This window comes from Gymnogyps californianus, chromosome 13, assembly GCF_018139145.2.
Source record: "Gymnogyps californianus isolate 813 chromosome 13, ASM1813914v2, whole genome shotgun sequence".
NCBI lineage: Eukaryota > Metazoa > Chordata > Aves > Accipitriformes > Cathartidae > Gymnogyps > Gymnogyps californianus.
Genome location: NC_059483.1, coordinates 520,809 through 546,087, shown reverse-complemented (window position 1 = coordinate 546,087; position 25,279 = coordinate 520,809). Strand labels below are relative to the sequence as shown.

General features: G+C 53.0%; 1 protein-coding gene across 1 annotated transcript in view; it reads right to left on the bottom strand.

Annotated features, from left to right (window-relative positions):
• PLXND1 (plexin D1) overlaps window positions 1-25,279 on the bottom strand; it is an 85,952-nt gene that overhangs the window by 27,004 nt on the left and 33,669 nt on the right. The window contains exons 9-22 of the mRNA XM_050904541.1: window positions 22,721-22,825; window positions 20,239-20,328; window positions 19,258-19,351; window positions 16,641-16,804; window positions 14,680-14,831; window positions 14,260-14,359; window positions 10,815-10,954; window positions 9,851-10,018; window positions 7,441-7,531; window positions 6,983-7,258; window positions 5,914-6,063; window positions 2,014-2,128; window positions 836-943; window positions 8-120 (exon numbers count right to left, since the gene is read on the bottom strand). Of these exons, the coding sequence (XP_050760498.1) occupies window positions 8-120; window positions 836-943; window positions 2,014-2,128; window positions 5,914-6,063; window positions 6,983-7,258; window positions 7,441-7,531; window positions 9,851-10,018; window positions 10,815-10,954; window positions 14,260-14,359; window positions 14,680-14,831; window positions 16,641-16,804; window positions 19,258-19,351; window positions 20,239-20,328; window positions 22,721-22,825 (1,866 nt within the window). The remainder of the gene's footprint in view (window positions 1-7; window positions 121-835; window positions 944-2,013; window positions 2,129-5,913; window positions 6,064-6,982; window positions 7,259-7,440; window positions 7,532-9,850; window positions 10,019-10,814; window positions 10,955-14,259; window positions 14,360-14,679; window positions 14,832-16,640; window positions 16,805-19,257; window positions 19,352-20,238; window positions 20,329-22,720; window positions 22,826-25,279) is intronic.

The window sequence follows — 25,279 nt, the reverse complement described above, 5'->3', positions numbered from 1 at the left end:
GCCTTACTTTGGGGAAAAACGTCCGGGTGACAAAGTGCTTGTACTCCAGGAACGGGATCCCCTGGCTGCGGTTTAACTCCTTGGTCAGGTCTGTCATGTCTGTCTGCAGTTCCGCAAAACCTTACACAAAGAGACCCACAGATGGTAAGAGCTCCGATACTCTACCAGCTGAGACGGCAAGCAGGCTGGCACTGAAAAATGTGGCACGTCTCATCTCTGCCTCCTTGAGCCTTTCCCTCAAGTAGGCTGAAGCAGGGTTCTCTTGAGGAGCGGCAGATTACCGTCAGGGTTTAACCGTTGGCACTATACATCGTGTCCCACAGCACTGACAGAGAGAAGATTTCTCCTGCCTCCAGGAGACCGGTCCCCACTCTGGTTCCGCCGGAGGAGGACCTCAGCCTACGCCGCAGTCACGTACTGTGGGGACAGCAGGCGCAGGCGCTTGGATTGCTTCTCCCATTGCTCTAGCAGGAGCGTGCTGCAATTTTTGTTGCACCCAATCGTAAAGCACACTAAAGATTAGTGTGGCCTTCGAGCAACCCTCTGACATGGCCAAGGGCCATTAACCCCGAGACAGGCAAACCAGTGGCACTGAAGATCAGTGGCTTGCCCAAGTCAGGCAGCAAGACAGCAGGAGAGCCACACTTCCACAAACCCTCAGCCACACTGAGCCTCATTCACAAACCCTGCCGAAGCTCAAAGGCGATGACAGAAATTCTCCTATAAATATTTCTATAAACTTCTACAGAGTAGAAGGTGAACGGCTTCAACCCTGCTATTCCAGCATCTCCCTCCTAGTCCTGGCTCCTCCTCAGTGCCCAGCACGGCGACTTACCTTTGCGGATTTCCTCCCGGATCTGCGATTCCATCTCCTCCATCTGGAGCAGGGTTTTCTGCCAGTAGCGCTCTGCTCTGCGGCTCTTTGTGCAAAACACAAAGAGAGCTGGAAAAGAGGAAGGGAACAAGCCTTTTGGACTCGGGCTTAGGAGCAGCTGCGGCTGGGATCAGAGGGGTCCTCTGCTGACACGGGTGCATAAAGCTAAACTCAGTGTTGGTTTAACACCTACAACAAGACTGGTACCTGATCAGGCAGTTGTCGGTTATCTCTAAACAAGTAAAACCAGCTGGAATTTAATGATCGTGCTGTAACTGTCATTTTCAATTTAGGTCTGGGCTGTCTATATTCGGCTTACTTGTATATTAATGTATTCCAGTGATTAATGAATACAGATTTTAAGACGTTTACCACCTGTATTACAGTGTTCATGTCTGACAGTCTTCCCGTGCCTCCAGAAATATGTTTCTAATGACGGGTGGTGCATTTAATAAATAGTGTGCGTTATAACCTTTATTAAAAATAAATTAAATCCCTATTAGAGACACCTCATTTGCTGTGAACTGACAGGTTTCTTGCTGCAGTCATTCTGAGCACACGATGAGAAGATACCCCAGCCAGAGGACACAGGTGTATTGTACAGCTTCCAGTGAGGTTAGCAAACTGTTGTGTTTGCTCCAGATCTGCAGCTAAGGACGCTTGCTCTGTTCTTCATACTCTCTGCCAGGCGCCTGTCACTGGCTGTTACTGATGACAGGACCTCGGGCTAGGTGCACCTTTGGGATGGTCTGGGATAGTCGTGCCTGTGAGTGAGCCCTGTTCAAGTCAGTATGAGCCCAAGACCAGCTTCTCACACCCTTCTTTATTTTGTACTATAGTAGCTACCAAGTGTTTGGGGGAAACGGGTAGGTTTATAAATATCACAGGCTCAAGTAACAGGGCTGAACTATGGATTCAGCCAGCAAATGCCCCATGCTGCAGGAAGCTTTGATCCTGGGTACTGGCTTGGTCTCGTACAAAGAAGGGTGGCTACTTGCTGCATCCAGACCAGTTTCAGATACTACACAACCGCAGCACTCAGAGGTTTCCTAACATGTGAGTGAGTCATCTTCACCCCTCCACATGCAATGAGAAAAAACCTCAGCACAGCCTGGAAACTCGTCGCTCTGCTCCCTTACCTACGACAGAGAGGACCAGCAAGATGCTGCAGATGACAATGGAGACGATGATTGCGGTCTCTCCTCCCCCAAGGTGCAGCATCGCAATTGTGTAGTTGAACTTTCCAACTTGGATCTAGAGAGGGAGAAGGAGGGAGGAAAAGCAGGAGCTGAGCAGCAGCTCCGGTGGAAAGCTGAGGCCGGCTCACAGCAGGCTGCGGTACCGCCATGGTGCCCATCCTAGGGCCACCATAGGGCTTTGGTGGCAGAGCTGCAGGCTCCAGCCCATGGCCCCACCGTACCCACCCCAGAGCATGAGACAACCCTTTCTTAGAGAGCTCACTGTACCATACAGTACTGCCTGTACTACTTTTACTAGAAAACCACTTCCACTAATCATCCAACTGTTATGCCTCTGAATGGCCTTTGAATCCCAGCTGCACTCTCCTTTCTCCTCCAAAAGCAGAACTGCTGCCACTCAGGAGAAGGAGGGTAAACAAACTTTAAAGTCTTTGAAATACAAATAAAGTAAGGGAATAAAAATAAATAATAATGAGACCAGAGACGAGTAATGATCTTGTGGCTAAAGCAGCGGACTCGGTGTCAGGACATGCTGGCTCTGCTCCCAACCCATACTTCTTGTGACACCGAGCACAAACCACTTGAGCTCAGTCCTTTGGTCTCCTGATCACCAGAAGGGAAGAGGCCAACACACATCACAGGCAGGCCGGTGAGTTTACTCGGCGCTGTTTATAAATGGCTCTCTAGCCCTCTGGGATGAAAGCATTCAACAGCATCATCTGATAAGGAAAGCTCATGACCATGCAAGTCTTTCGCTTCTGGAAATGCGAGTTTCACTTCTCTCAAGGAATGAGAAGCGAGAGAAACTTGAGCAAAAAAACTGAAACGAGGTAGGGAAGAGATGGAATAATCTTGTGATTACGTCTGCGTCATGGAGCAGCTCCGGGAAAGGTGCACACTGTGGTTAAATTACCGTCAGCTCTCAGCACCTGGGCCAAAGCAGTGCCACAACCAGGGCCTTCCCACCACATCCATGCGTCAACCACCACGTAGCACACAGCTCCGTGCCCACCAAGAAATCCAAGCCCTGGCTCTCGGGAGCGCTGGTGAGGGCACGGATGCTGCCAGCTGAAGGCATCTGGACAAGGCTGGAGGTCTGCCCCTGCGCTGCTCCCTCCACAGGCAAGAGAGGAAGGGCTGCCCTGCCGTGGGCAATGCCGGCTGCCATCACCCGGGGTCAGGAAAACCTTCAGCGCCTCCGACCATCAGTGCTGGCCCACACGGTCAGGCTCCCGCGGCTCCAAGCCCCAATGTGCCCTTGTACCAGCCCTCAGACGGACTCTGGCGCTGGCGGTTTCTGGGGTGGTGCCTCCGGGCAGCGTCCAACACCAAGAGCTTTGGTCTCCTCCCTGGTGTGCGCTGGCTGGGAGCCAAGATGCTGGATGGGGATGGGGAGCCAGGAGCGCCGCGGAAGCATCTGCGGAGGTCCGTTTGACAGAGTCTGCACAGCACCCTGCCCAGCCTCCAGGTTTTCACCTCTTTCATCTGAAACGCTGCAATGATGCGTTTTGAGTCTTTTTTTCCCCACCAACTCAACCTTTTGTATTTGCGAGAGGAGAAATCCCACGCTTGCTGTTTAATTCAGTGTTTAAACAGTTTGGTCATGAACCAAAATGGGTTTGAAGGCCTCAGCAAGCTTCTCTTGTTTATCTGGACAGGTCTGCTCAATACAACTTTTTGTAAGGGGAATTAATTAGGCTGCAGGTTAAATGGCCGCATTTCCTGTTACCAGTACGTGGGGTGGTGCAGAAGGGGCCAGGGCCGGAGGACACCCCGCTTCCGGGAAGAGCTGTCGGGGCTGGGCAGGATGCCTGGGGCACGGGACCACCTTGGGGGTCACCAGGAACCGCACTCCGGCTTACGGGATGGAGCTGCTCTGCAGCCTCCCAGGGTGCGAACAGGATCCCCTCGGGACTAAACTAGACCAAAATCAAGCTAAGGCACTCCCAAAAGAGCTACTCAAAAGTGACCCCCAAAACACAGGGAGGCTCAGGAGCTCCATCTTCATCACTGGCTCCTTCTCTCTACAGACAGCTCCTGCTGCCTTGTGTGACTTGCTAACATGGACCTGGCCTGAGAACACCTTCACAGAACAGGCATACCCAAAATCACGGTCAGAATTAAGATCAACAGTGGGACATGTTTTAAAGGGCTGTTTTCCTGTGCTCTGATCACTGCAGATGTGAGCTCTACCATCTAAACAAGAACAAACTGGGCAGTCACAACAACAGGCATCTCAGCTCGCCAGAAGAGAATTTGCATCAGCAGGTGAGGCTTCTGCAGCCCCCGAGAGCTGTCCTTGATGCAAATCAGGCAGGGACCACTGCACAAGGCTGGCCTCGTGTTATCAAAGCTATTACAAGTATGTTATCAAGGCAGCTGTTGCCTATGAAATGGCCAGCAGGTGATAACTCAAACCACATATGAGGGTTTAATAAGTGCGCACAGATGTGAATATAAGTTGATTATTTAGCTGCACTCTCACTGCTGGTACACTCTTAATAGCTACGTGATACTTCAGGGCTGGGTACTGGTCTGGCAAGATATCTTGCCACAATGGGGCAGTTCAGACGGGTTTACCCATCCCTGGATACTTCTCTTGCTTCCTAGGGACCTACTAGAGCATTGCCCTGAATGTTTTATGTCAAATCGAGACTAGCAAACTCATAAATTCCTTTTCTTCCCCAAAGGGATTTCCCTGTTTCTCAATTCTCACTAAAACCAAAATTACCCTATTTAAAATTTCCATTAAAACGACTTCGGAAATTCTGCTACTTCTGCATTTCCATGTTTCCAGTTTGCAACAGAATTTCATACACCACAGACTGTAACCAGTGAACTGGACAACCCTGTCAGTGAATTGGTGGTGCATCTTTGTGACTTTCTTCTGGGCAGTGCAAGTCCACAGCCTCCTCAACTCCCTTCGCAGCCTTCCTCCTCCTCCCTGCCCACGCCGCAGGCTCCCACCCATTCACTGTCACCACGCGGACTGGGAGGGGGGCTGCAGGGTCTCAGACCATGGAGATGGAGGCATTTTCTCTCCAGATACGAAGAGTCATAGTCACATCCCTGTGTGGCAATGCGCTGCATATGACATGAGGGAAACTGAGGGCGAGAAGAGCAGTTAAGTCAAGCCCTCTGTGGAAAAAAGGACAGTAACAAAGTATTGTGAATTTTGCAGACACAAAGATGAACAACAGCCCTGAACACCGAACTCTTCGCAGTGACAAAATGGCAGCCCCTGGGAAGCAACATGAAACTTTCCAGCCCTGCGTACTCCTCTTGCCCTCCCCGGTCACACGCAGGGACCCATCTCCAGTGGCTTATTGCAGCTTGGTAAGGGTCGGATTCTCACGTCCACTTGTAGCTCTTCCGCTGGCAGTAGGAGGCCAGCTGACTGAAAACTGTACGGAAATCCCCAAACGTATCTCATGAGGGGCAGAAAGAAAATTACTGCAAGTGACAAAAACTCACATGCCTGGGATTTCACAGCGCCTTACAAGAACTGACAAAATCTTCCCCCCCGCAGCTTACGGCACAGTTAACTCAGCAGGCAGCTGCCGGTGCCCCACGATTCGGAGCGTGGCAGCCCCTCTCCGTGACTCAGGGCAGCCTTAGCACTGACTACGCCTGCATCCTGCCCACGAGCCGCCCTGGGGACAGCTGCAAGCGCAGCGTGCTTTGTCCACCCTTCCATCCATGCGGCTTTCTGCGAGGCTGCCCGCGAGCGTGCCTGGCAGGTCCTGCCCGCGCACACAGCTGACTCCTTCGCAGGCAGGGTTTGCAACAGGGAACCCTTCTGCCCGGCGCGCTCAGAGCGCGGAGGCTCTTGGAACTCACCGTCACGGGTAACTGTCTTTCCGAGGTGCTTAGTGACTCGTTGACAGAGCAGTGGATGACTTTGTCCGAAACAATCTGGATCTCGCATGAGATAAGGCCAATTTTCACTAGGTACTCATTGCTTTCCAGGCCCAGGCTGTCAGGCTCTTTCTAATGACAAAAATAGAATTAGGATGTCAGTCTTTAGAGTAGCAGTCGGAATTGCAATGGATCTTCCTGCTTTACTTTCCATATTCCCTGCTGTTTTTCAGACCTGGGAGGACTCTCCCTCACCAAGGACATTTTTCCAGCACTCCACAGGAAACCCAGAACCGGGCCATTCCCCATTTTCCTGTTTCCCATTCCTCACTCAGCATGGGGCACAGGATGAGCAAGCCCCTCGTGGAACCTGGAAAAATCTGCTTTTGATCTGCCCTGGCTGTGCACCACAGATAAGGATCTAAGCGCCCACCTGGGAGGGGGGAAGGATGTACAACAGAGGAGATAGCCAGGGGATGCGTCCGCAGAGCCTGAGAAAGGGGGAGTGCGTTTCTGAAGCACGTTGCAACCAGTGAGGATATCCTGCAGTGAACAATGGCCTTTGAATTACTGTTGCACATTGTCCAAGCCACTCGATTGCTGTACCCCGACTTCCTTGTTAACTGAGCTGAATTCAGTAGCCAAAAGAGAAGAATGCATGACCTGTTTCTGCAGGAATAAATATCTATTGTCAGGACCTTCTGGAGTACCTGCCTGATTTCAGGCCAGTGCATTATTCTTTTTCATACATCCAGTATTTTATTTAGCTTCTTGCTATTACATCCTTCAAACACAGCTCTCTGTCGTCATGCCTCAAAGGGCATCCTCAGGTCAGGCTGCATCTCCTGGTGAAGAGAGATGCAGGTGCAGCAGGCTGAGCAAGAACTGCCTGCTCCTGCGCGGCTCCTGCCTCTCCCGCCCTCATCCACCCCCCCTTCTCTCTCCTGCGCTCGTGGACAGTCACTGTGCTGGTACTTAGGACTGAAGAGCTTCCCAGTGGGGAGCAGGCAACACCGTGAAAGAAGGAGAGCTGTAAATGCCACTCTCTTACGTGTATAACGAGAGTTAAGGGCTCGCCAGGATGGTGCTTGATCCACTTCTCTTTCTTGGCTGTGAAGAACTGGGGGTCGGCATAGTACTCCAGGCTGAACTTGCTGATGTGCAAAGCCTCCTCGGGGTACATCTCCTCATCCAGAGCCGGACGGTCGTCTGCATAGAGGCGACCGTTGAGATAGAAATCGACGGGTGCGGGCTTGCTCCCCGCAGTGATGTTGGAGGCAGCTGGAGAGGGGCAGGTGATCACGGTGTCGGTGTGAACCTTACAGCTCTGAAAGCAGGAGAGAACATGCACATCAAAAAACCGACATCCGGAGTGCTCCTACCCAGCCTTGCCCCCAGCCCAATCTGTAGCACGGGCTAAGGCCTCAGCTTCACACCCCGAACGTCTTCAGGCACCGGGCACACAGCCCTGCTCCCAGTTACTGGGCGATACCCAGCGGGGACACCCACCGTTTGCTCTCTGCCGATGCCACGGACAACCATGGACACATTCTGGACCAGCTCAAATCCTCTTCCTTCCAGGGTGATGATCCTGCCCCCGCTTTGAGGAGAAGGGAAGAAAAAGAGGGTGACTGCAGAGGACAACACAGCAGCGAGGTGCAATGGCTGGGTCTCCCTGCTGTCATTTTCCCAGGGATGTTTCCCAGCTGCTTGAGCAGAAAATGTAACCCAACAGCCAAAGTCTCCTTCCTACTTACAGCACGCATCCACACTGCTACCAAGATACCAGGGAAGGAAGGAGGAGCAGCAGCTGCTGTGGTGGAAAGGGAGGACCTCCTCCAGCAGCAGCAAACTGCCCCGCTTACTCCCACTCCCCAGAGGAGCAGCTGCCTCTGCATGCCAGGGGTACGCAGCAGGTTGCCCAGGCCACCGGCAGTGTAAGACGTTAACCTCCAACCCCTCAAAGCAAGGGCCAGGAGATATTCCCTGCCCCTGCCCCGCAGCAACCCGCAGAGAACTGTAAGTCTTGGAGAGGGAAGAGACCCCTTTAAGGTTGACAGGGATCCTGCATCTCCCAGACACTTCTGATTTAGATCAAAATGTGAAAGTTGTTTTGTGTTTTGGATCTGCTGCCTGGGGAATGCAAAACATGGGCCTCTCAATGTGCAGTCAATTAACGAGAGGGCCCCGATGCACACAAGACTGCTAGGCAGAGCAAGGGGTGGAGAACCGGCACCGCTTGTCTGTTCTCGACAGCAGAAGCTATACCCTGGATCTGCCGTCTCCTTCCTCCGTATCACATTTGATCTGTTTGGAGTATCTGTCAGGGAACAGTCAGGACTTACAAATCCTATTATCTGAGGACCACTCCAGACACAGTGACTTTGGCCCCAAGGCCCTGAGAGTCAGGTTCTCTGAAATCTGTGGATATTACCACGTAGTTATGATCCAAGTTTCTAACTAAGAGACTGTCACATCTGCAGACTAGTTTACAACTTCTGTTTTGTTCTAAACTTTACTTACACAGATTATTTTAGCAATATGGTAAGATAAACCAGATCCAGCTAGATTTTTACACAAGTTATTGACCCCTCACGGTCAACAGCCCAGCAATGCACTGGAGCAGTCAGACTACACGAGCCACCAAGCATTCTGAAGAGAGAGACTGCTGTCACGTTCTCAGTGGTCTGAAATTTGGAAACTGCTGTAAATACTAAGAAAGCAGACTAAGGTGACGGAGAAATACCCTGGTGGTTTCCCTTGTGAATATGGGCAGTGAGATTCTTCCGCTGTCTCTGTGTTTAGATACCGCTCTCGCCACTCAGCATAGTTCGCAAGCCTGCTAGGAGCTGAGGTTGGCTGAGTCACTGCTGTGCCTTGTCATTAACTTTCCCACAGCCTGCATCTTTGGCGCGGCGCTTGGGAATGCCGAGACACGGCTTTGCTCCAAGGGGATCAGACCGTCAGAGCCTGCCGCGTGCTCGCGCCCTGAGTGTCCTGCTTTCACCGTGGTTCTGCAAGCACAGGCGCTGGACTCCCTGATTTCTTGGTCAGCCTTGGGTTTTCCAGGCTCCACAGCCGAGGAAGGTGGGATTTCACCATGGTATCCAAAGAAACAGGAGCCTGAGAGCTCCACGGAGAGACATGAAATTAAAAGCAACACGCTTTAAAAATGAAGTACTGTGACCCCGGGGAAGGCTGAAATCCAAAATTACAAATCTCAGCTTATCCTCCAGCAGTTTTACTGCCAAGAAAAATGCTCAGGGTCTCATAGAGCCCCCCACCTGAACCTCCCTACAGCACCCACCAGGTGTACACAGCACAGTTACCAAGGCTGACTTTTTTCCATGTCCTAAATGCACTGAAATGAGCTACGGACAGTCCTGATGTGTGAGACCTCTTCTACTCCAGTGCTGGAGTACCCCGAAGCACCTTGAGAGCACTCCGTGGTGCCCTTTTGTACCTGTCTGCAAGGCAGTGTGTCAAACCCGAGGTCTGAGAAAGCCCCTTTCTTCCTGCAGGACCCTCTCCCACCAGCCCGGAGCTGACCCTCTCTTTTGCAGGCAGATGCAGACACGTACCAGCTCTGAAATGGAAGTCATGATGCTACAACAGCGTGGCGTGGGGCCCCGATACCGTACCCTGCCTCCTGGCTGTGCTTCAGTGACTCCTGGGCTCCAGACATGGGGTTTGCTCAGGACCTACTCTGCATCTGGATGGCCTGAAGCACAGACAGGGCGAGCTTGTGCTGCCTGCAGCAGGCTACACCAGGATACTCCAGTTAGCTCTGCGCTTTGATGGGAGAGCACTGTTCACTTTTGCATTTGGCAAAAATTAAGAGGCTGATCTCAACAAAGGCCACAAAAGGAAGGACAAGTCCTGGCAGACTTGGCTGTCTCCGCTGGGGGAGGGATCTCACCTGATCTGGCTCTTTTTGGGGTTGATGTCTGATATAACTGGGTTCTTCTCATACTTGAACGTGATGTTGTAGCTGGCACAAGACTTGTTCTCGAACTGAACGCAGACTCGCACGGCCGTGGTGAGCTCGGCGGACGGCATGGTGCAGGTGATGGTGCTGTCATTGCGGCTGCGCAGGGAAAGGCAGGGTAAGCTGCAGAAAGCCATGGCAGACAGAGCGGCCGGAGCCAGGCACCATGGACCTGAGCACCCCCTCGGAAGCGAGGCAGATGGCAGACACAGGCAAGAAGGAGCTTCCAGTCACATGCAATTGCCTATTAACTACATTGCCTACTAATGAGCAATTCTCAGCATATACCATGCCAGGCTGCCAGACTGATTTCCCATACAGCCAAAGGGAAAGGGCAGGCTCCTACTTCTTCCCACTGACGAGATGGGGACATACAGGAGGAGGGGTTTCTTCCGACCAGCAAGCTGCCACAGGAGCGGGACCCTGGGCGCGCAGGTGCCTTCTGCCTCCGGCAGGTATGGGAAGAAAGCCCACGTCTGCCTCAGTCCCAGGGTTCTGGTCCTGGTCCCAGAGCACCCAAGGGGCCTGGCAGCGTGCTGCGAATGGTGTGTGAGAAACACTTCCATTTGTTGCTGGTCGCTGCCGCCACATCACGACAACACCAGCGCAGTCACTTTGCCAAAGAAGCTCACCCCATCCTGTGTCAGGCACCCGCACCGCAGCTCTGCCTCACCGCTCCGGGGACACCCGGCCGACGGGGTGCTGGAAATGGAGGAGGCAGCAGCCAAGCGGGCTGGTGGGGATGCTACGCTGGCTCCAAGGCTTAGCAGCAGCATGCCGTGGTGCCCCCCACCCAAACCCCAGCTCTTCCTGATCTCCTGGGGGACAATATCATCCTTCCTAACGCTTCGGCTCTTGTCACTGGTTCAGCGCCAGCCCCCAGACCCAGTCCCACCTGAGGTCAGTGCACTGCTTGGAGGTATTGACGAGGACGCGGAGCTCAGAGCCGACATCCAGCCTGCTGCCTCTGATGGTCACTCTGGTTCCTCCAGCCTTCGGGCCATTCAGGGGAGCTATGGACTGCACCACGGGAAGCTAAAAACAAAGGGGAAATCTGTTTTCTAGCCTGGTAAATTCACAGTTGGATACTCCACACTGCACATGGGAATTCCTTCAGTAAATTTAAGTATCCAGTATTGTGAGGCTCTGAAACAGCAGCACAGCAAAAGCTTTCACTGACAGGGTTTCAGAACAAGGGGAGAGGTACAAGTGCTGAGGAGTGAGATCATATAAAACCTCTGTGACTCTCTACAGTCCCTAAATTCTGGCAATAAATGAGACATGAGTCCAAACTGGAGCCCAGGATCCCACCAGTCCCTCGAGATTTCCAATGGAGGGTTCAGAGCTGGCGACAGCTCAAGGTCCATCAACAAAAGGAAACTTCTCATTCATTCCAGTTCCCACCATCTCTGCCCTTCCAGATCCATTTCCTCCTGAATGCAAAGATAATGCTAAAGCCCCACGGGGTGATGGCCTTGAGATCTGTGAAAACAGCCACCTGGGTCTAGATAATTGAATATCAAACCCCTTCTTAAGGAAGCTTCAAATCTGAATCTCTTGAGGCGACAGGAACTAAGGGGGAAGTTACTTTGCCTCTCTCCACTCTCAGCAGAAATTAGCATGTATGTTATCTGCATTTGCAGCCCCTGGAAATCTTCCTGAGATTCCTGAGCTTGAGGCTTTGATAACTAATGCAGCGCTGAACCTTCATGTCTGCTACACAGAGTGCCCCAGGAGAGTCTGCTGGGCAACTTCCCCGCTCCAGTTTGAATAGGACACCAAGGGCAGAGCAAATAATTATTTCAAGACCCTTCCATAAGGCACCTGGTAATTCCTTGTCAAACACCGCAAACGCTGGAGGCACGAGACCCGCTGGGCTGCGGAGCTTGGCTGAAGCCTGCTCGCCACTACAGCCCGTCCCTCGCTGCAGCCACAGAGCAAAACCGCACCGGGGCAGACTGAAGAACACGGGCTAAGCTGCTTCGTACCGCCTGGTGCTAATGCCCTTTCCTGTCAATCCCAGCCACACAAACATGCTTATTAATAGCCATCCTTGCCCTCGTCCTACACTCAGACTGCTTTATTCCTCTACAGCCATTTCCTCTGTTGTTTCTGATCATTATCCGTTTCCACAGGATTCATTTTGTTAATTTGTATTTCTCTGAGTGTTTGCAGGCAGCTGTCTCCTGCCCTTGGCCCCTAACCTATGCATTCAAATGTGCAGTTACAACAACAGCAGAGAGGATTATTCACGTTCCCCAAAGCCCTCCAGCTCTTCCCCTCAGCAAGAGCCAGTGGCTACTGCTCTCAGTGCACTGCCAGCACTGACTGCCTCCATTGCAACTTCTGCAAATTCAGCTCATTTGGCAAATTCAGCTCATCCATAGCCTGCTATAATGTCCTGGAGAAGTCTCTCGATCACATTTCTCCCTCCTCCTCAGCAGAATTACAGTTGAATTCTGTCTCTTCTAGATACGTCTAACGGGGACTTTGAAAGATTTAGCACACAAACACTATTTGGTATTTTACAAAGGACCTTCTTTGGAAGGGCAGTTCCAAAAGTCTTTTAAACTTTTTCAGGTAAACTGCTATCAGTGCTCAAGCTCAGGTCTCAGCGAGACCAGCCTTGCATGGTGTAGCCTACTCCACCTTCATGCCATTGTATGTGAGGAGAATCAGGAAAACTAAAGAGCGTTGCTTAGTTTGCAAACAGTGTGGAAGCCACTTCTGGTGTGGAACGCACCACCAGCTACACATCGTGCAGCTTCACTCCCTGACACTCCTCATCTCTTCTCCAAGCTTTTCGGAGATAAACAGACCCAAGACAGCTTTCTGCTGTGCCACCCAAGCAGAAAACAGCTCCTCTCCCACTCCTGGGAGGACAGCCTTCTCCTTAAGCCTGCCCAGGAGCTGCCAGCACAGAGCTGTCACGGACCCGGTTTGAGTTCAGCGACTGGCTTTTGCTCCTCTTGCTTTGTTTAGTGCTGGTGCTTTTACAGGTGTTTCCTGAGAGGGCTTTTCCTTGCACGACAAAAGCCAGCGAAGAAGCTGCCCAGCCCTTTCCCACTCTTCGGGCCCTTCTCTTTGTCAACCAGACAATCGGCCCGGCAGTGGGTGATGTGGCTGAGTCAGCACGCACATCCTGATGGCAATGCGCCAGAAATCCCAAACCCAAGGTCCATTACTGGGTCGTACCCCCGTGGTACCTTGCTCCGCTCCAGACTGCTGGATCTCTAAGATGTTCTGGATGTGAACATGGGCGCCTGGAAACGATGGGAATGGGTCCCAGAGCAAATGTCCTCCCGGGAACTACCTCTGAGCCAAGCCTGGCAGTGCCCTCGCCTGGTCCCCTTCTCATGCGCTGCCAGGCCTGGCTCTGCTACGGGGCGCTGGGATGTGCCGTGCCTGTGCTGGCTGCACGCTGTGTAAACCTCCCTGAATTAAATACCTAACACGTGATCGGTTACTGGGTGGGGGATTACACTCCATGATCTTGCCCTAAATTCCTCACAATGGCTACCAGGAATCAAATGTCGTTTCCTGGGGCTCAAGTCTTCTTTCAAGCCACTAGACTGCAGCACAGTCTATTCTTCCCCAGCTAAAGCAACAGCAGAAGCACAAAGGCTCCGAGCAAACAGCACGCCCTTGGCACCCATCCTGTTGTGTTTGCCCTGGACGCATGGGGCGCCTGTGAATAGTGTCTAGCCAGAGAGGAGGGTGCTTGTAGGAAAGAGAAGAAATGCATGAATTTCTTTCAGGTTTATAGAGATGAAAGTTATCTTTGTGAGATGGTACAGTACAAAGCTATAAAGGGCTTTTCTTTGTACAATGACACAGGGTTAGCTCAAGTCTAATCCCTACGTATTACTCTCATGCAAAAACTAAGACAATCTCTGCAGCAAAAAATATCAGTTCTAAATAATGTGAGTCCACGGTACGTAACTTACATAGCACAAAGAGACTTTGTAAGTCTCAAGAAATCTCACAGGTTGTAGGGGCGCTTTATCAAAAGAGGAGGAAGAAAAACGAGCTCCTTTTTATAGCAGGAGAAACGGCGATACAGCCAGGAGGAGTGATAAACCACTGCAGGAGCTGAGACGGGGAGCGAGGTTGTGCCTGACGACACCCTGGCTGCAGTCCTGCCCCTCGCGCTCCAGCCCGGATCTGCCAGACCTCGCTCAGGTAACCACAGGTGAGGAGACACGTCGGCTGCTCCTCGAGAACCCTGGCATGTTTTGTCGTAGACCCTCTTTCTAAGCCAGCCAGGGGTGCGAGGGCTGCAGGCTTGTTTTAAGGGGTGCAGGAATCACCAAAGAAACATCCAGGAGGCACCTACTCACCACGTAGGAGTATCGCTCCCTGGACTTCCCTTCCCGGCTCACGTTAACCGTTACCACATCAGAAAACGCCTCCGGAGCCTCTCCGGTCTGGCACACGATCCTGCGGATGGGAAAGAGGAGGTTGGCAGTCGTGCCGGCGGTGGAGGGGCCGCCCCACCAGAGCAGAAGGGCAGAACCCCCAGCCTCCTCCTCCTCCTCCTCCACGCTCTGCCCGGTGCCTGCTGCAGGGGTGGGTCGGGAGGGCACCCACGTCCCACCTGGGGCAGGTCACCCCCCCGCTCCTGCCCAGGGGTGCAGCACGCCAGGCGGCCTGAGGCCGGCGGGTGAGAACGGGGCGAGCGACAGGGACAGGGAGGGACAGGCACGGGCAGGGCAGACGAGGGGGACAGGGACCTCCTACCCGGCTCCCCCAATACTCACGCCTCGGAGACGACGTATCTGTCGGGCAGCGGCGCGCACTGCACGCTGCCTATGCGGACGGCGCCGAGGACGTCGCTGAAGCGGCGGCCCAGGTTCCTCCCGCGGATGGTCAGCAGGGTGCCCCCCTCCAGCGGCCCGCGCAGCGGCTCGATCTGCGGCACCAAGGGAAAGGTGGGAGGAGAACCACCAGGAAGCTCCTTGCCTTCATCCCCGAGCCTGTGCCTGCCTCCACGTCCCACTTGGCCCCCCGTGAAGAAGACAGAATTGCTCCTCATGCTCCTGCTCCCCCCACAGCGCACCCGCCGCCACGCTCCCCTTGCTGCAGCTTTGCAAACAAGAAGCCATCGCGCTTCTGTGCTGGGTTTAGTACCGGGGTTTGGTCAGGGATTACTCCAGCTGCAAACACATCTGGGGTGACACATCACTCCTTCCACACCGTGGCTTCGAATGGAGTTGGGGCAGAGACAAACCCAGAGGAGGGATGCTAGTGTGCTGGGAAGAGGGAGTCCTGCCATCGCATTTTTAAGAGCTGTCCCGAACACAGCGGGACCCTTCAGGACAAAAACAAGGCAAAAAGCGTCCAGATACATGGAGCGTGGCCAAGACACCAGCACTGCGGCACCCCGCGGTGCAGGACAAGTCCGACGCCATGGGAGGAGAAGGCTGTTCCCCATCCATCTCCTACGCCGCTGGTTTTTCACCTGGCAGCTGCTGACCCCACCGCCGCGAGGGGACAGAGTGCTGGGCGTGATGCCGTTCCACCGCGCGAGGGGCATCCCCGGGCAGCGCGACTGCGTTATTCAGCGGGCGAGACAAATCCCTCCAATTCAGAAATGGCTCTTTTCCCTTTGCGAAGGCAATGGCACACAAAGCCAGGGCAACGTGCCTGGTGGCACCAGCTGGCCAAGCTGGCCAGGGCTGGTCAGGACCCACCACCAGGCTCGGTGCCCTCCTTGGCCTGCTGCATTGCCCCCGCTCCAGGAGGGCTCTGCGAGGGCTTGTTCGCTTGCGTGACTCTGGAGGGTTTGGATTTACCAGCTACTATTTGCTAAGGAAATGGTGAGAGAGTCCTGTGACGCTTTGCAACCTGAACTGTGGTTTCCTTCCATTATTTTCTGGCGAGGTGCTGATAACACTTGGTATGTGCTGGGGAAGGACAGGCTCACGGGGGAGCACCCCTCTCCCACAGTGACGAGAGGGAAGAGGCAGGCGATGGGGATCCTGCAGTCCCTCCATGCAGTGTTACGGCACCCGGATTGTGAGCAGCTATCGCTACATGCCTCTCTAAGAACAGAAATCCCATATCCTTGCCGATTTTGATGTTCACGTTAGCTGTTTTGCCTCTCCAGCTTCTCCCTTCCTAGGGAGCTCATTTTAAGATTGGCTCTATATACTTTCTTTGCTGCTTGTCAGGGACAAATTTGTTGGCTCATACCATACCTCTAAGCAGAACCCCAGATCCAAATGCCCCCAACAAACATTAATTCAACTACAATTTAAATAAAACTCATTTCAGAATGCATAATGCCAAAAGGTCTCTCTGCCACTCTTTATCTCAGCAGAACTGCAGAGCACATGTGCCTGGAGATAGGGCTCACGTTCACATTTCAGCTATGCTCCATTAAACGCTATTCCTGATAAGAATCCTTCAGCCGACCCTACAAATCTTTCTCGCTTTTACCAAGCCCAGGAACTCCGGGACATTTTGATTGTGCTGCTGTTGTTTTTCCCACTAACGTGATGAAGATTGGATCTTGTCACTAGCAAGATGTCCTTGGCATCAGATGACTCAACAGCATAGAGAGTCAGTGAATAATTCAGCGCTGGTCTTGACCCTGTCCTGTGCCAGGGACAAAGCGCGGTTCCTCCTTTGTCCCCAGCCGGGGACAGTACAGCCAGTTTCAGCCCTCTGCACCACCGGCCATGCCACGCGCGCCCTCCACGTTGCATTCGGGTCTTACCTTCTTAATCTCCGGAGCTGGGCAGACGTCCGTGACCGGGGTGGGCTCGCTGTGCAGCCTGCAGCTGGAGCTGCTCTCACTCCAGACGCAGCGGTGCCCCAGGTCCTCCCTCCCCAGGCACTGAGAACAGTCAGCACTCCCAGTCGCACAGTTGTACACCTCCACTAAACCACCAGAGACAACAGAAAACGTTAGCTCCTGGGCCTGAGACTTTCATAGCTTTGCTTAGCTTGAGGCAGTCAAACACCCCCCCACTCCCCCCACCCCCTGGCTATATTAATCCAAGTAACATCTGAAATCCAGTGGATGAGCAGAGCAGCTTGCACATACAGCAAGATGAGGCAGCGCTTGGCTGCCATCCTGAAGATTTCCCAGAAGGACTGGGTGCTTGTTCTCACTGCAATATAATTTAGCACTTTCTTTTCCTTTTTCTTCCCCTTGAAAAACAAACAACACCCAAACTCGGAACCTTTTGTCAATTTATGCTACATGTTTCCAACTCTCAGCATCCACATGGGAAGCTGCTTGGCAAAGCTGGCTCCATCCTGTTAGCAAAGCAATCACATTGCTTCCACACTCTGACAAAAATTGGATGGTTACAGCGCTTTGTACAGTGTTTACAGTTCCTTTCCTTCCCCCTGGTGACCATGGGCCCCTTTCATTGACTTCTCCCTTCAGATCTGCTCAGCTCAGCTTCCACATCATTTTCCTACACCGCTTGCACCTCTTCATTAGCTGGTGCCCTAGGTTACATTTCCTCTCCAGCCTAAAGACTTCTGCTGCTGGCGTGTGGGTATCTGCTGAGATAAACAGCCAGAAACACTCAGGAAACGTTGCTTTCACACCCTTTTCCCCAGAGGAGACTTTGCAGGAGAACATAAAACAAAGAAACAGTCACATTTTGCACTTCTGTTCACGGGAGGATCTCAAGGCGCTTCATAAGCAACTAACGAATCCCTCAGCCTTCAACGGTCTGCCTGTGCTCGTGCTAATGAAACGTCATCGGCACCAAGGGAGTCTCCCATTCTCCACAAAAAAATGAGCTTATTTCACCTCGTCTTGAGTCCACCCAGTGAGTTACACTGGTTGGTTTTCCACCCAACAGCAAAGAACTGGGATTCCTTCAGTGGACTACCAAAATGCAGTTTAGAATAAAAGCTAATAAATATTGAAATAATAAACACTAATCACAGCAATTCCATTAAAGACAGTATAAAAGATGCACACGTTTATAACTGGCCCGGCAGATCTCTGTCTCTGCTTGCAAGTCAGCCTCTCTAATTTTACTCGCACCAATCTGATCAAGGCGAGGAGGAGCCAGAGCAGTCTAACGGTCCCACAGGATCTCCAAATATTCTGGCAAATTCAGACTGATGCAAACACAGTCTGTGTAAGCGAGCTCTTTCTCCGTGCAGGAGGAGGGGGGATTCCACCACACTCTTTCCGCTGTCGTTCCTGCTCCCAGCACCACCCACGCTGAGAACTCAGAGTCTTCTCCTGCACATCAAAACAGTCTCAGCTCAGATCTCTCACCCCTCTCCTCGGGGTTACCTCTGTATCTCAAACATACGGACACCCTCTTCTTTCTGCAAGGAAGTCACGTCTCATGCCTACCCATGCTGGTATTTCAAAGGTTATTTCACCAACATGGAATGCTTTGCAAGATAAGCCTCCTTTATACACTGCGATTTACTATGGGGAAACCTTTTTATCCTGGGTCAGTGGCTGATGGTGTTAATGTCTCTCCACCTATTACAGCTATCCTCCAAAGAAAATCTCACTTCAGGCATTTAGTTCTTATTTGCATCTAGGTTAAATCAGTTCCTTCTACTACAATTGCTGACACTGCTGAGAGGGAAAAGAGCCCAAAGCTGCTGCCTCCAGCGAGAGCACACAGCTAGGTGCAACACTGACCCGAGTCTCCGGCCAGGGCAGGGAGAGGCGGCTGCTGTGCAAACGCTGGCTCTGTTGGCCGGGCTGGTCCTATCTAAATGCCTTGTCTGAGTGCTCTCTTAATCTGACTCTTTGCCTGCCTTCCTTAGTCTGCTGATGTAGCAAGGGCTTTTTTGGGAATCCGAGCGTTCTTCCCAGAGACAGAGAGCGGGCCAGGGGTGAAATGTGTTTACACATTTTATTCTTTCTCAGCACAGGAGGAAAAAAAAAAAAAGACTCCATTTTTACAGCATGCTGAACCTTGATGCCACGCTCCTGTGAGAGCTCAGGGCAGAGCCCTCCCCCGTCCCTTATCTCCTCCGGGAGGAATTCCTCCCTGACCCTGGGGACGCCCCACAGCTCTGCTGTGACCCAGAGCACCAGCACACCCTGTCCCACACGCCGCTGGCAGGCGAGACCTCAACCGCTGCCTGCGCCCGAGGACGGGGCTTGACTTTCCCTGGGTGTAAAGGGGATGTCTGCGGGCGTCCGTCTGGTTTCTGGGCACGCGTTCACATGGGTGCAACTCTGGGTAAATACATTTTTTACGTGTGCCTGAGAGAAAGAACTGAGCTGTGCCCAGCTGAGCCATGGTCTCTCTCCTGAACACATAAACTTTGCCAGGATTTTAAAGTCATTCAAGCTGACCAGATGAGAGCGGAATAAAAATATTTTCAACTCAGACCTGTCATCGTCTCTGGACTGTCGATAAATCTGTCTGGCCTGTCCTTCAGCTGAAGGTTCACTGGGAAGAGATGGCTTTTTTCTGATGTGTGGAGCTGCACACAAAGAACAAATAAACAAAAGCTTAGGAAATTTAGTAAAATATGAGGTTCCGTACGCACACTACACGGATTAACATTCCTCATGAGGCTTCTCTGACCACTGCTTCTCAGTACAGGAGGGTCTCATCTTTAGCAGAGAGAAAGAGAGGGAAGGCTGTTTTCTGTTTTAATTGTTTTGCTGAGGTCCCAACGAAGGGCACCGGGGCATGGCGTACACCGCAGTGCAAGCAGAGCCCTGGCTTGCTGCTATTTTTAGTAGAAACGGACAGGAAAACTAAGAGACTGGCCAGTCTGTGCATTTTCAGTGCCCGGCTACAATACAGAGTTTTGCAGGTGACGTGATGGGAAAGTGCTCCTCTCCAGCTTCTACTCACAATATTCCCATCGGTGGAAGCCCAAACGTTTGCTGCATTTCAGAGGTGCAGTTTGCCCTCCAACAACCACACACTGCTCTTCAGTGAGCGCCTGAGCATTTTCTCAGGCCAATTCCTAGTTCAGAATAAAAGCTACAGAAATAGCAACGCTGAAAGGTGGCCAAATTTTTTGCCTGAACTGAACTCTTCCTATTTAGAAAGGTAAACAAGCAGCTCCTTCCCAAACCCCAGCAGAGCAGGGGCTGGAGCCACTGCAGATACCCACGGAGCAGACAACGCAGCATCGGCGACTCGTGAACGCCCTTCCAGCATCAGCACTGGCAAAGAGCCTCTTGCCCGAGGGGCAAACCCGGTTTGCACTTTTTTCAGCTGGAAGCGGAGGGAGAGAGGAGGGGAGGCGGCATCCCAGCCGCCGGGTGGGAGGTGGGGGGCAAGACCCTCCCTGCCCTCGGACCTGCCCCATGCCGCGGGGGGAGCAGGGGCTGGCGGCCTCACCCCCCGACTCACCAGCACATGTACGCACTCCACGGTGGAGGAGTTCACCCAGCGGGCTTCAAACGTCCTGTCTGTCCCAAAATGGCACTCCAGAGCTGTCTCCTGGGAGAGGGAAGACAAGGGCAGAACGGCTGCAACAACCGTTCTGTGCAGTTCTCTGTCTCAGTCAACCAACACGGCGGGCACCGTGTCTCACCTTGTTTCTGCCGTCAGTACCTGAACTGCATTCAAGTCAAATAGGAGATCAGAACCCGATACTGTAAAGGGGGCTGGGATCTGTGCCTCATTAATCCTGCTCTGTTACACACCTATACATAGAACTGCTGCAGGCTGAGCATCACACGTGGAGCCAAGCCCTGTCCCTTGCTCTCGCCCAGCGTGCTGCTGTAAAGTGTCATAACCTGGCGTGGCGTGGCCACTGCTGGAGCCGGGGACATGCGGCACGTGCAGACCAGGAGACGTGCCTGACCCACGGCACACGCAGACCAGGAGACGTGTCTGACCCACAGCACTCACAGACCAGGAGATGTGCCTGGCCGGACTACGCTCTCGTAACCCCCGCCAGCAAGGTACCCGGGTTCCTCTGGACCAGGGGTGTTTAGAGCTCATGCTGCAATGCAGACCAAGAGCCAACATGGTCCCAAGCTGCCTCGCCCAAACCAGACCAAACCAGCCCATGATTTGGGCTCAAAGCCACCTTCTTTCTCCTCCCAACAACTGCACAGAGCAAATCTCTAATTCAAATGAGGACCCAGCCGGGAGTACGTTCAAAGGCAGATTTTCTGTGCTGTTTTCCTGATAACACAAGGATGATACCCTGCCCGGAGTTACTGCTGTGCCCCCATCCTGCAGGAAAAAATCCTATCTCCAAGCAGGTTGATGCTCCACCACTACTGAGGTCTAACTACCCTTTGAAAACTGACAGATCTGATAAAAGACATGAAAGACAGCGCCAGACTCCTGGCAGGCAGCTGCTGGCTCAGCGAACACACACGCGGCCGCGAGGGGGAAACTGGAATCTCCTCCAGCGCATCGCTTGCACCCCGGCAGCTTCTGCTCTGCCAGCTGGCCCCTGCCCCTCGCCTCTCGCCCACCGCCCGGGCAGTCCCCCCACAGCAGCGAAGGTGTCAGGGCACATGTCTCCAACGCTCCGAGCTCCGGCAGGGCTCGCAAGCTCCTGCGGAGAGGAAAGGAGAAGGAATCCCACCCGGTGCCCCGGGACAGTTTGCGGATGGTGGCGGGAGGAAGCCGGACTGCCAGAGCCTCTGCAGCCGCCCCGGGAGCAGCGGTGCCTTGGCCCCTTTCCTGCTGACTTCATTTCCTATTGGGTTAAATGCGGTATTGCTTCCTCTTCAGCCACCTCCAGCAACCACAGAGGAAGAAGGATTTCTCGCCCTTTTTTGCTGATTGCAGAGGGCACATCCTCCTTTACAGAGGCCGGACCTGTCCAGGAAATGGCAGCCCCAGCCAGGTGGGGAGAGCTCCCTTCTGCCCCCGCGCAGCAGGGCACGAGGTCCGGTGGAAGGGGTGCCTCCGCAGCGCCCGGCAGCACCCCCCGCTGCCCCCCGGCGCAGCAAGCCGGGCAGCTCCACCAGCATTTCCAACCTTCTCCTTTCCCTGCAGAAAGAGGAGTTGCCCGGCTGTCCAGTGTGCAGGCATCCTCCGCAGGGGCACGGCGAACCAGGCCCCACGGGCCCCGCTGAAGACTTGACCCAAAATGACACAGGGCGGCTTTCTACAAACACCAGAGCTTAGTCAAGCATTTTCCCAATGCCCAGCCTTCCTGCCCCAAATTCCTCTGCTTCCTCCGGGCATGCAACGCATCTCCAAAGGCACCATTTGACGTCCACTCCTGCTTTGCGCCCTGTTACAATTTGCATGCCAGAAAATTTCACAGAAAGGATTTTTTCACAAAAAAAAAGAAGAGCTCTGCAGTGACGACCAGAAGTTAAGTTAAAACATATTTCCACGCTGTACTCCAAGCAGTGGCTGAGCCAGCACAGGGCTCTCTGCCCGCAGCTCGGGGCTTTGTCCTTCATTCCTAACTGCGGGGTGGTGGGGCCGGGCTGGCACACGGTGCCGGGAGAGCGCGACACTGGCACGCTCTGCGGTGGAGCAAACACCCACAAGGAAACCAGGAATTTTATTTCCCCCAAACATTTTGTTCTAGTGACTGTTTTACAAGGTGTATAAACCTCCTTTTTCCACCAAATGCAAAAAAGCGTCACTAATTGTGGGAGATCCCAGGCGAATGCCTGGACACAAACAGCTTTGCCATGCAACCGCACTCGCCATTGGGGTGGCTGCTTTCCACCAACGTCTTTTGTTACTACAGCGATTTCAGCTGCTAACGCAAACTGGGACCAGCCCCATCACCTGCTCCCGAGGCAGAAACCAGCTCGTACTTCAAATACCTTCGGCTGACCTGGCCACCTTGCTGCACACCAGCCTAATCCCATCTGAACCTTCCTGATCTCTCTAGGAACTCATTTACCTTAGAGAAAGTCGCATTAGCCAGTGAGATCGTAATGTCCCGAGATACTCCTGTGGGCATCGGGTCCAAAGAGGTAGGTACAATTCGTGGACAGTCAATTTTCTTCTGTTAGGTAGGAAACAAGAAAAAAAAGAAAAAGAGAGAGGTTAGCTGGGTGCATGCCAAGTGTCCTCCATGACGAGGCAAGAAGGCACATCAGGGCCGTTGATAAGATTAATTTCACTACACCTGTAAAGTCAGATCGCACTGTAACCCCAGAAAGTGAAATATCAAAATGGCACCGTGATACACAGAGCGATAATACCATGTGGAGCCTTCCTCCCCTGAGGAAGGCTTTAAGTCCAGCCCAGCATGGCACTGCCTTAAAATCCACCCCTCTGCTAGCTGTCAGATAACCACAGCACGGTGGCCAGGTTTCCAGAAGGGCTCGTCCCCAGCCGTGGGCCAGCAGCCACAGCCCGGCAAAGGGAGGAGCACAGCAGGAATTCCCCTCTTGCTCCTGCCGGGCTCCTCCGCAGCTCCCGGCCCCTGGGCAGTGGGGCTGCCAAGTCTGCACTTTCATCTTCCTGCGCTGGAAAAAATGTACTCCCAGGTAAAAAGCAAACGTGTACGCGCTCCTCAGCTGCCACTCCGGGCAGCTCCCTCATTGCATGCACTTAAATGTTAGAAGACGAGGCCGGAGTGACACTAAAAGGAGGCACTGCAGCCTACAATGGCAAATCTGCCGGTGTGACCCCCCTCCTGCCAGCTGGAAGCCGATGTCTCATACATTGCAAAGCACATTTCTGCAAGCCCCTGCAGAGATTTCGCTTTCCAGCGGTCTCCCTCCTGCACAGTGTCATTTCAGAAGTGTGCAGGGGTTTGTGTGTGTGCACGCGTGTGCACGCAGAGGAAAGGGTATAATGAGCTATAGGGGCTTCAGCAAGGGGACTGCAGCAGTAGGACAGCTGAAATGAAAGGCCTAAATGAAGCTGAAAAATGATTTTAAAAGGTCATCTGTCCCCCCACTTTTGTTCTCACTTTAAACTGATGGCTCAGATACTGGAGCTGACTCAGAATTCAAGTCTGTATGACAAGCCCATCCTGTTCTCTCATGAGATGTAAATCACACTGCAAAACTACAGCAAAAATGAAGCCAGATTCTCCGTTGCCCCAGGGTATATCCAGATTAATGCCTTTGACAGTGGAGCCATTGGGGTAAAAGACAACAAAATATTTGGTCCATTATGCAGAATAATTTGCAGCAGGCAAGATTTCCTTCTCACTTGCATTAAAGGTTACCCCACTGTGACTCCGCTGATGGCAGTGCTGCTGCTGCTCTGACGAGAGCCTGCCCTCCTAGCACCGAGATGCCCGGCAGGACACGTCCCTGCTGCTGGACACGCAGTGAGCATGAGGTTTCTCTCTCGCCTTCCCCAGATCTAGATAGGGGTCAGGGAACTATCTGGAAGTGCCTGTTTGACTGTGGAAAACACGTTTCATTTCTATCAGGACACTCATCTTAACCAAGCACAGTTGGTGCCGCCTAAACAAGGAGATTAAATAACAGAGATGCACATGATAAGAGAAGTAAAACAACAAAGCAAAGCACTGGAGAGAGATTTCAGTCCCAAGCCTCTTCTATGAGAATCAAAAGAGTTAAAATAAAACCAGCAGGGCTACAACTGAAAATTCATGCAAAAGCTCCTATGGCCTGGTGTGTCCTTGCATGTCACAGCAGCTGGCATAGCTTGCTAGATAAATACACTTTAGAGGACTGATTAACTTGTCGTCTTGCAGCCCCTTCTCCTGCTGTTCATCAGCGGCTAGAAATAGAGCTTTCCAGCTGATTATATCATTCACGTCTGGATCAGGGCAAAGGGTCTGAATGTTTAAAATGCTGTGGATGAAGCCAGTATGACGCTGGCTTCCCGGCGGACCAGTTTTCAGGTGCAGCCATGCCAGCAATGGTTTGTTTACTGAACGCTCAGACTGTAGGACGAGGCCCCATGTTTCCAGGGCTACAGAGCACCTCGTCCCACAGGCTGCTCACTGAAATCAGCGGGAAGAGCTAAGAAGGGCACAGAGATAAAACAGGAATGTGCCCAAACCAGGTGCAGCATCCAACTGAACTGCACCTCTGGAGTAGGAGATCAGAGGCGAGAAAGCAAGGATAGGCATGGTTATCCTTAAGGAAGGATAGGCACAGTTATCCCCGCCGGAGGGTAACCCTGGCTCTCGCCATCTGCTCGAGGCGATGGGAGCAGAGTGGGAAGACTGGGTGCAGCTCTCCCTAACACGCAGGCAAGGCTCCTCAAGACCCATGTCCACGACCCTAATTTCCTCCCTCCGGGCAGAAGAGCAGCTATTCCCCGTGACGATACGCGAGCACCCCGTGCCACGCCGTCCCGCACGGTCCCCACGGCCAGGGAGGCAGATCCGACGCTGGGCTGCCGAGGTCCAGCCGTCCTAGCACCCGCGTGCCCCCCCTTCACACTGGCACTGGCGCCCAGGAGCAGAACAATGTCTCTGTTGGGTTTGATTTCGGCCAGGCTGGTTCCTCCAGTGCATGGCTGCACG